We start from the raw sequence: 11,259 nt of genomic DNA on the forward strand, positions 1-11,259 counted from the left end.
TGCTTGGCCTGCTGTGTTCATCCAGCTCTACACCTTGTTATCTCAGACTCTCCAGCATCTGCAGTTCCTACTATCTCTGAAACAATTTTAACCCCACTAGTATCTGACAGTTCCACCCTGTGAAAAAGACTTTTGACTATCCACTCTATCCATGACTGTTATAACTGTATATACATCTACCAGGTCGCCCCTCAGCCTCACACGTTACAGTGAAAATAATCCAAGTCTGTCCAACCTCTCCTCATAGTGAACATACTCCAGTCCGGGCAACTTCCTGGCAAACCTCCTCTGCATCTTCTCCAATGCGTCCACAGACTATCTTGGGTGATGAGAACTGCACCAATATTCCAAATGTGGCCTAACTAATGTTTTTATACAGCTGTAACACAACTTATCAACTCTTATACTCAATACCCTGACGAATGAAGGCAAGCATGCAATATGCCTTCTTTACCACCTTATCCACATGTGTTGCCACTCTCAGGAAGCTATGGAAATGCACTCCAAGATCCCTCTATATATTAGTATTCCTAAGGGTCCTTCTAATATATTTGCCCAATGTACCCCAGCCAATTTACGCAACATGCCTTCATAATTTTCCTTATTTAAATTTTACGCCCTTGCTTCAGAATGAACTACCTCACTTTCAAACATTACATTCTATCACGTTGTCAGTTATGAACAACGTTAATAATATTTCTCTAAAGCATCACTTTAAAAAGAGCATACCATCATTTATGTAGTCATTTCAAAAAGATATCTTCTCCCCCTCAATTTTTCTTATTAGGCTTCTAGCCTCAATTCCAGCAAGCTGATGAGCTGTGAAAAGCTGTTGATATGAAAGTGTGGAAGGGTGAAAACTGGGTTTAGAGGCAGCAGAGATTGTTGAAATTGGTGTGAAGACTCTGCATTTTTGTTCCTCCAATTTCAATATACAACACACTATATTTAAAAATCGAAGGATACCTATTAGGCTGCAGATAGGCCTATTTCTCTGGAGAGGGATCAATTGCCTCAGGACAAACTAATCTTACAATAAGGGTTTACACACAGTCCTTAAATCCTCTGAAGCATGTTTCAGACATCGGTACTACACTCCAATTTTTTTGGCTACGACCAATATAGCAGGCGGTACATTCCCAACTAGCAATGAGTGTATGTTTCCTTCTCATCACATAGGATTACCCAAAAAGCACAACTGAATTTCTAGGCCACTGTCTTCTGAATTTCAAAAGAGTAAACTATATTCAAGCAAAGCAAAATCTATTTTATCAGTTAATATGAAATGTAAAGAAAGAGTCATTGGGGATGAGTTGTACAACTCAACTGAAGTTTACCTTCAATAAAAATAAAGTAAAAGATTCAGGGGTGGGAGTGCTATCCGATTGCAGTCCAGCAGTCTAGTGCCATTGACACAAAATGGTTCATAAAAGCACAATTAAGTGTTTTTCAGTTTTAAACTAACATGCCATATGCTAATCCATACTGCAGTTGGACACAATATTCATGTGCCAGACTTGCATAATCATTTCACCTCGTGGTAATGTTAATAAGCAAGCAGTAACATTTCACCTTGTCAACAGTCCTATTACCATATCGGTGAATACTCAAAAAAAATCTGTCCATTTGAGCAATGTTTCATTACTTATATTACAGAGCCCCTTTCTCAGTAGTCATTTAATCAGGTTCCTCACACTCAGCTGAATGAATAATTCCTTATCCTGCTGGGATGAATAGATATCCATGCAGATGGCAGAGATTCTAATTGAATACAAATGATGAGGAACCTGAATCTTTGCTCTGCCATGTAAAAGCCCTTACACAAATATTTATGTAGTAAATGAAAGATTTTGGCAACTTTTATTTGACAACTATATTACATTTAACACATAATGCAGTCAGTCTTTCACCCATCTTTAAAGTCACATGCATTTACAAATGCATATAACAGCTGTTAAAATACATGATAAATTTTGCATATAATTTCTACAGCATTATATCATTGTTTTCATAAAGAACAACACGTATTCAATCTGCAAACACCTGCGAACTTTATTGAATATGGTGACAGTGCAGGTTGTGTATAACCTTACATGGGCCATGTTACAGGATCATTCTTACAGTGAACATTCCTCTCAATAATGTCAATGGCAGGATAAATGAATTTAAACATTTCTTTCTTTTCCACAAGCCATACATAAAAATGGAGCTAACATTATCAATATCTGAGAAATAATTATGGTTCAAGATAGAGTGCAAGAATAGATTCCAAAATGTTTCTCTGTTTTTAAGCATGACAACTTTCCACATCTAAAATGACTTCATCTCAGCAAAATCATATCAGGATCAATGATGTTTCAATGCCAGTTTTAGCTTAGACTCACCAGCTAAACATCTACTCTCCACTATTGCTACTACACATCCCTGACACAACTTGGTGTAACAAACTGATAATCAAAAATTGTTTCCTTTTATATTTTCGTCCATAATTTTAAATGGTCAAGGATGTAATTTTACTGTTGGGTGTGTAGGTTGTCAACAGTTTCAGTTTACAACTTATTACATTGAATATCTTGCATTTCTATACTGCTGTTTTGTAAATAGAAAAACATTTTGCAGTGTAGCAGAATAAATTGCATACTGTGTGAGAGGACACAAGGAAATAATAGAAAGGTGTAGCTGAAAGCAGAGTTGACCACTAGGCTTTTCAGAATGCTTTCCAAAGCAGGGAGGCTGTCACTATAGCAGAGAGATTTACAAGGGGGGTAAGGTTAGGTAAGGGAACATTAGAGGAGCAGTTTGATGCAAGAGGCTGTTTTGAAAGACAAAAGGCCGAAAGAGAGAAAATGAAGTGTGTATGAGGCCATGAGGGCTATGAAATCTTAAATACCAACCTTAAAATCAACATAAAATTTCACAAGCAGCCAATACAGATTGGCAAGGAGAGGTTTGACAATCATCATGCAATTGCATTTTGATTTTAAGATCTTTATTTATGTGAATAAAAATTCAGAAAAGGGCATGTTTTAATTGGGAGAAGCGAGACAACAGATTGGGGGGCCATCTAAGATTCTTAGCTTCAAACTTCAAAATGGTGTCAGAGCCAGCGGGGAAGTAGTAGGGCCTAGTGGTATTATGACTAGACTGTTAATCCAAAGACCTAGATAACATGCTGGGGGCCAGGGTTCGAATCCTGCAACGGCAGATGTTGGAATTTAAATTTGATAAAATATCTGGAATTAAGAATCTAATGATGACCATGAATCCATTGCCTATTGTCGGGAAAAACCCATCTGGTTCACTAATGCCCTTTAGGGAAGGAAACTGCCATCCTTACCTGGTCTGACCTACATGTGGCTCCAGACCCACAGCAATATGGTTGACTCTCAACTGCCCTCTGGGCAATTAGGGATGGGCAATAAACGCTGCCTAACCAGCGATGCCCTCAACCTGTTAATGAATAAAGGAAGTGGAGGTCAGTCAGTTTTGCTTTCGAACGGATGTAAAAAGGAATTTCAGCTTCAAAACTAGCAAAAGACTAAAGTTCCAAATCTTTAGGCTAGTCCTGATATTGCCAGATGTTTAGATAAGGGGAGTCAAGGGTTATGGGGAGGGCCACAAAAATAGAGTTAAGGTCAATATCCTTGAAGGGTGGCACAGGCTCAATGGGCTGAATGGCCTAATCCTGCTCCTATTTCTTATGATCTTATCATTGGAGCCAAGAAGGTTGATGGTACAAGATCAGAGTTATGTAGGAACAGGAACTGAATCAGGATGGATGGCTGTTTTTTAAGCTTACTAGAGAAAATTCACATTCACAAATTGGTATAAATCATTCTTCGCAAACATATTCTGAATGAATATAAAGCATGGCCCAAATACATATATATGCACCAACTTTTACAAGATATATTCATAGAATCCAACATTATAATAAAGAATGCCAAAATAACTTAATTGGCTGTAAAGCATATTTGGGTTGTCCTGAGATCATGCAACACACTATACAAGATTTTCTTCCGTAGCCACATCAAGACTGCCAGATAACCTATTCTAAGTAAGGATTAATTTAAAACATCAAAACCTCCCTATTAGAAAATCTTTTCTCACAGCTCATCACTGTTGAACATGTGAAGCACCACATCCAAAAACTGATCCCACTTTTCTTGCCAGAGTTTGATGGCTTCAGCTTTCATCTGGGCAGACATAGCACTGTAGCTAGAAAAAAACAAAAGAAAAAGGCATCAAATATCTATTCAGCTCATCATAATAAATTTTAGGCAAAAGAAGTAGACATACAAATGCAAGAAGTAGAAAACTGTCTAACTTGTTTTTGTGTGATCCATATCATAATCCCCATTGAAAGCAACAATTTGAAAGATATTTAATTTCTCAGTGTCCACTTAAAAGAAGAGTACATAAAGTTTTCAAGTTTTAAGTCTTTTACTGTAACAAAACTAAAGCAACATTAATTAATATTTCTTAGCAGGTAACTGGTCCTTCCAAAATGATCTAGCAAGCCACGTAGTTCAAGGGCAATTACAGATGGACAACATATGCTGAGCTTGCCAGTGGTGCCTAAATCTTTCTGTTAACTACATTAGTCAGAGAGATCTCTCTCTCTTTTTCTCTCTCATATTGCCCAAAAACCTCAACATAGGACTAGAGGTTATCCTTCCTGCTGGCTTTGATGAAGTAGGCAGGGGGCTCATAAAATTTAACGTGTGCCTTACTGCTCAGCCTCAACCTATCTTGCATTTTACAGAGTGGTCACGGTAGGTGCAATAACGACACTGAACAGCCTGTTTCCACCCCACCTCCCCAACATCTCCACTTTTGGCCAACTGAGGCCCTCACCATTCAAGTCAATATTTTTGCCCACACCAGTCAGCAGCCCACTATAAACAGGTAGTCAGTCTAATAGGTTTTACTGGGCAATGTGGGCATGTGTGTGTGCTATGTTCCCAAGGTCACAATGCATCAATTAGAGGCACTCTGCTGAAGGACATACTCTTTCCTTAATTTTCAGTTTGTCTGCCATGATATTCTCTTCTTCAGGTTCCGGCTATAGTCCCAGTAGTAGCCACTGTTTGATACTAGTTCTGTTGGGATGTTACTACAGAATTCTCATCCAATTGCATTGACCATCAAGCAATTTAAGGTGGGACATCCTCTCAAAATGGGGGCAGAGACCTGGATCTGAGCTAATTAAAGCATCACCAAGCATAAAATACCTAAAGACAGTGGACTCACCCTTGGGTAGATTCCCAATCGATTTGTGTATGTAGGGGTGGTACAGATAAGGAACACGTGCTTTGAAGGACACAAAGGCCTGTCTATAATTAAACCAGCTGCTCTAGCTTTCTGTCAGGTACAAAAAGTTTGTACCTTGCTGTCTATGAAGCTCACCCATGTCCTGTGCTAACCAAGCCACCCAGACTTGTTGTTGGATAGAATTCATTTCTTTGGATCTGAAGAAGGGTCACTGGACTTGAAGATTTAACTCTGTTTCTCTCTCCACAGAAACTGTCAAACCTGTGAGTTTCTCCAGCAATTACTGCTTTTGCTTTAGACCTTTTTCATTTCTCCATATTACCATGGATTAATGAGAGATCCCAAAACAATCAATCATTCTATAAAACTTCACATTCATAACAACCAACAGAAGGAAGGGCTGTAAAAACATAAAAAGTGCAGTTTGGAAGGTCACATAGCCTGTTAGTATAAAATCTTCAATTGGAAGCAATCATATCAATGCTATTTCCTTGCTCTTTTGCCATATTCTTTAAAAGTTTTCCTTTTTAAATATACATTCAATTCTCTTTTAAGTAACGTTATAATATCATCACAGAAGTCACTATAGCAAGTAAACCCACGTTCAAATAAATATTCACATGAAAATAATTTGTTTAGTGCTCCCCGTGACAATAAAAGCATGTTCTATTCTATTCCCCAAAATGCATCCAACAATGAAGTTGTGATAAATTGTGGACCAGCTATGTTCTTGTGGTGATGTATACCAGAATTCCGACCCATTGAGAATAACAGTAGGACTAGCAATATACATCTATGTGAGGACGATGACGTTTGAACAAAAATGTTTTTATTCCTTTCCACGGTGGAGGTTACTGAACTGAGAAGTTCTGGGCAAGTTAACTGAAAGAATAATGTAGCCTTTTGTATGGTCATTTTATCCACCTTCTGTGGTCTCAGAGACTGATCAATGGTAGAGAGAATGGGAATGAAATGATTTTTACCAGATAAGCAAAAGAAACTTATAGCAATTTGACACTACTGCAAATTTGCAATAAGCTCGTGAAGGCTTTCAGTGTTTTCCCTAACCAAGCAATGTAAAATGTGCATAAACATATTTTCACAAGCTGGTAGCACATTCAGGAATCGTTAGTTATGCTGCTATCATTTTTCAACTAGTTGTGAGTTGAACTCTCAGCCTACCATAATCTATCAATGTGAAGAGGTGTCAATTTAGCTCAGTAGTAGAACTCATCTTCATTCAGAAAGTCACATGTTCAAATCCCAGTCCAGACTACATAATCTAAACTGGTGTTTCAGGATAGTACTGAATGTGCTACATTGCCAGTTATTCTGAATGTTAAATGAATCATTAAACCATTGTCTTCTACAAGCAACTATTTAAAGACAAACAAGGGACTGTAGCCCCCTGTGCCCTGATCAATACTGAACACTAAACCTAAGCAGAGAAACTGATCTGTGGGACAGAATGGCTGCTATGTTTAACAACAGTGTGCATGCTTGGAAACTGCCATCCTGTGTGGACAATAAACGACTCCAAATCCACAGCAATGTGGTATTCTTAACTGTTTTGTGCAATCATCCAGAAAGCAACTCATTTCCAGGGCAATTAGGGATGAGCCACAAAAGCTGGTTCGTCACCCATGTAAAAAAGCATCAAAAAAGTAAATAATTCACTATAAAATGTCTTGGGATAAACTGAAACCATGAAAAGCAATACTAAAATGGAAATTCTTTCATCTTTTAAAAGAACATGGTTTGCATTTCAGAGAAAGAAAATTCTCTAACAAAATGTATCATGCTATGAATTTATTAAATGACTTGTCACCAAACTTAGATGCTGAAGCATTAGTTGGTCAGCATGGTGTGTACTCATGGAGAACAATGGGGACAGATGAGCTAATGATAGCTTGTGTGGGCCAGGAGCTGAGTGATGGGGGGGATATAGTGGAATCTTTAATTGACTTTATATCTGACATGAACAAAGCTACTTAAGAAACAAATTATAAAATTACTTGATTGAGTTCAGAGCCAACTGCTTCAATGTTGTCAGCTCAGCTTTTAAACCTCCTATTCCCATGAAAGCCTCATAAAAGTCATACGACAAACCACGAGCCCCAAAAACAGCTGGATCATCAGCACTAATGATCATGGGATGACCTTCTGCCATTAAGGCTGCAGCTGGGTGATTCTGTAGATTACTCACCAACATAAGCACCTACAATAAAGAAACCAACAGAAAACATTAGCACGACAGTAAATTAAGTCCTGATTATGGGCAATCAGGGCCATTACAGACAAGGTGATATTGCGTACCTTTGGATTATTAGCTATTGAGTTATGTCTAGAAGTATTTTTCCCAAGCAAGGAACATCATCTGCATTAAAAGTAGTACATTCATGTTGAGGTTGGTTGGCTCGCTGAGCTGGTTTATTGTTCCGCAGACGTTTTGTTACCATGCTTGGTAACATCCTCAGTGCAGCCTCCAATGAAGCGTCGGTGTGTTTTCCCGCCTGGCTTTTAAACTCTGGGGTCCGTTGCGATGGATTGCCAGGTTTCCTCCGTAGTGGAATGTATATGGGGTCGAGTTCAATGTGTTTATTAATAGCCTGCTTCGTGGAGTGCCACGCTTCCAGGAATTCTCGTGCTTGTCTCTGCCTAGCCTCTCCCAGGATCTTGGTGTTGTCCCAGTCGAAGTCGTGGTTCTCCTTGTCCATGTGGATTGAGATGAGTGAATATTGGTCGTGTCTTTTTGTAGCCAGTTGGTGTTCATGTACTCTTGTTGTTAGTTTCCTTCCTGTTTGTCCAATGTAGTGTTTCTCGCAGTCTCTGCAGGGGACCTTATAGATGACACTGGTCCTGTCCATGGCAGGGAGTGGGTCTTTAGTTCGGGTGAGCACTTGTCGTGGGGTTGATGTGGGTTTGTGTGCCACTCTGATGCCCAGCGGTCGTAGAAGTCTTCTGAACTACAACTACAGGGATGCCAACAAAACGGAATGGCTAGCTACACTGGAAGCCACACTCAAGACCAACAATATCAACAAAGAAACACAACAAACTATAAGACAGACGGTAGTCCCGACACTAACCAGAACGACAAGCCCTGGACGGATTAAAGAAGGACAAGAACATCACTATACTACCTGCAGACAAAAGGGCCCATGACAGTGATAATGAATAAAAAGGACTACATCTCCAAAGCACAAGCACTGCTCGCCAATGAGAACACATACTGGCCAGTACAGACTGACCCGACACCACAACTAGGCAACAAAATCCTCTACACGCTACAAAGACTTAAACAAACAGGACAGATCAACAAAGCAGACTTCTTAAGAATGAAACCCGAAGGAAATAACACACCCTGATTCTACGGCCTCCCTAAAGTGCACAAACCGGAAGTCCCCCTCAGACCCATAGTCTCCCTACCAGGCACTCCATCACACAGATTAGCCAGAGAACTACAAAGAAGACTCAAGCACCTAGTCAACAAATCACCCCACTCCATCCACTCAGCCCAAGAACTCCTCAACTCCATCAAAGACATAAAGATAGAGGACGAAGAGACCATGATATCGTTTGATGTCACCGCCCTATTCTCGTCAACAGACATAACACTAGCAAGGGAAGCAATGACAACACTACTTGACCAAGAACACGACCCCAGTGAAACCATCTCCAAGGACAACATGCTTAAACTACTGGACCTATGCCTGACCACCCACTTCACCTTCAACGGCCAAACATACGAGCAAATCAACGGGACACCCATGGGATTGCCTATCTCCGGACTCATAGCAGAAGCAGTGATGCAAAGACTGGAAAGGACTGCCCTTCTGCAAATCCAACCTAAACTATGGATACGCTACGTAGACGACACCTTTGTCATCATTAAACGGACCACATTAGAAGAGACACACAAACTCATAAACAACACCCTCACAGGAAAAAAATTCACCAGAGAGGAGGAGAAGAACAAACAACTCCCATTCCTGGATATCATGGTAGAGCGCAAGACAAATGGGGAACTGCAAACGAAAGTACACCGAAAAGCCACACACACAGACCAGGTATTGAACTTCAATAGTAACCATCCCAGCACACACAAACGAAGCTGCATGCAAACACTATTTAAAAGGGCAACAACACACTGCAGCAACATGGAACTATGCCAAGAGGAGGAGGAATACCTCTTCCAAGTGTTCAAGGGTAATGGATATCCAAAGAACTGGGTCAGGAGATGCCTACAGGAACAGCATCAGAAAGATTCTACACGCCCCGACACACTCATCACACTACCCTACATCAGGAACACGTCAGAACTTACCACAAGACTTCTACGACCGCTGGGCATCAGAGTGGCACACAAACCCACATCAACCCTATGACAAGTGCTCACCCGAACTAAAGACCCACTCCCCGCCGTGGACAGGACCAATGTCACCTACAAGATCCCCTGCAGAGACTGCGAGAGACACTACATTGGACAAACAGGAAGGAAACTAACAACAACTGGCTACAAAAAGACACGACCAATACTCACTCATCTCAATCCACATGGACAAGGAGGACCACGACTTCGACTGGGACAACACCAAGTTCCTGGGACAGGCTAGGCAGAGGCAAGCACGAGAATTCCTGGCAGCATGGCACTCCACAAAGCAGGCTATTAATAAACACATTGAACTCGACCCCATATACATTCCACTAAGGAGGAAACCCGGAAGTGAGGCAATCCATCGCAACGGACCCCAGAGTTTAAAAGCCAGGCGGGAAAACACACCGACGCTTCATTGGAGGCTGCACTGAGGATGTTACCAAGCACGGTAACGAAACATCTGCGGAACAACAAACCAGTTCCACGAGCCAACCAACCTCAACACCCACAACCCGAGCTACAAATCTACTCCAAAACCGTAGTACGTTCATATTTACATACTATATGAACCCTCAGGAATGTATGCACGACAAGATTTAAGCAAAGTTCAGTCTGTTCAGGTAAAGTGTGGAAAAAAACAAGATGTATCCTGGAACTTTATGAACAAGATTTTGAACTCAAATACTGAATGATTCGGTCAGCTACTTCCCATCCCTGGACATGGTGAAAGCTAGTTAGATACGCAAAATCAGCAAAATTTTTAGCATTCAATATTCTTTATATGTGCACTGACAATTTCACTAGCAAAAGCAAAAAAGCAGAGATGTTCCCTGGGTATTTTTTAATATGTCTTTGCTTTTCTGTTGAGCTTTCCTATACTGAATACTGTCTGTGGCTGAGAACATCTAATTCAACAATGACAGAGAAATGAAACCTCTCCTACCACATGAGATAGTAAATTAGCCACCATAATGCTATTATTGGAACTGATCCTAACAACGTGATAAAAAATGATCTGGACAAGATAGCTGCATTTAAATACCCATTTCAGTTCAGTAAGCATTTCCAAAGTTAACTGTTTGAACAGAGGCTGAAAGTTTATTTTACAATCATCAGTTCCTAGAGGAGAAAGGTGTTGTTGTTCACTCAATTTGTTTTGCACAATCATTATATCAGCACCTGGTTTGAGATTGGACACACTTCTATTGCCACTTCAAGCTTTTTGGACAACTGTTTTGCTGCAAGACGCTTGTTTATGCTGTAGCCATGGCCTATTCGACTTGTGTTCAACAGCAGTGCATCCAAAATGTTTTCATCTACATGTAAGCCTTCCCAGTCTGTAAGGGAAACCAGCAAGCATTAAAGATTTTCGACTAAAAGACATATTCTTCTCCATTTGACTACACAGAGGTCACTGGATGAGGCAAGCCATAGATCATTCTAATACAATAGCAAAATGTTTCAAATTTCCAGAATCTGCAGCAGGAACAATAAATGTCTGCAAAGGTTATCAATCTGAAACATTAGAGATAACAAGGTGTAGAGCTGGATGAACACAGCAGGCCAAGCAGCATCAGAGGAGCAGGAAAGCTGACGTTTCGGGTCTA

The 11,259-nt window shown here is 40.3% G+C and overlaps 1 protein-coding gene across 1 annotated transcript in view; it reads right to left on the minus strand.

The window, feature by feature from the left end:
* Window positions 1–2,027: 2,027 nt before the first annotated feature.
* LOC125485382 (adenosine deaminase 2-like) overlaps window positions 2,028–11,259 on the minus strand; it is an 11,832-nt gene continuing 2,600 nt past the window's right edge. The window contains exons 2-4 of the mRNA XM_048607895.1: window positions 10,832–10,989; window positions 7,290–7,492; window positions 2,028–4,218 (exon numbers count right to left, since the gene is read on the minus strand). Of these exons, the coding sequence (XP_048463852.1) occupies window positions 4,107–4,218; window positions 7,290–7,492; window positions 10,832–10,989 (473 nt within the window). The 3' untranslated portion in view covers window positions 2,028–4,106. The remainder of the gene's footprint in view (window positions 4,219–7,289; window positions 7,493–10,831; window positions 10,990–11,259) is intronic.

The sequence above is a fragment of the Rhincodon typus genome, chromosome 18, assembly GCF_021869965.1.
Source record: "Rhincodon typus isolate 14 chromosome 18, sRhiTyp1.1, whole genome shotgun sequence".
In the NCBI taxonomy this organism is placed as follows: Eukaryota; Metazoa; Chordata; class Chondrichthyes; order Orectolobiformes; family Rhincodontidae; genus Rhincodon; species Rhincodon typus.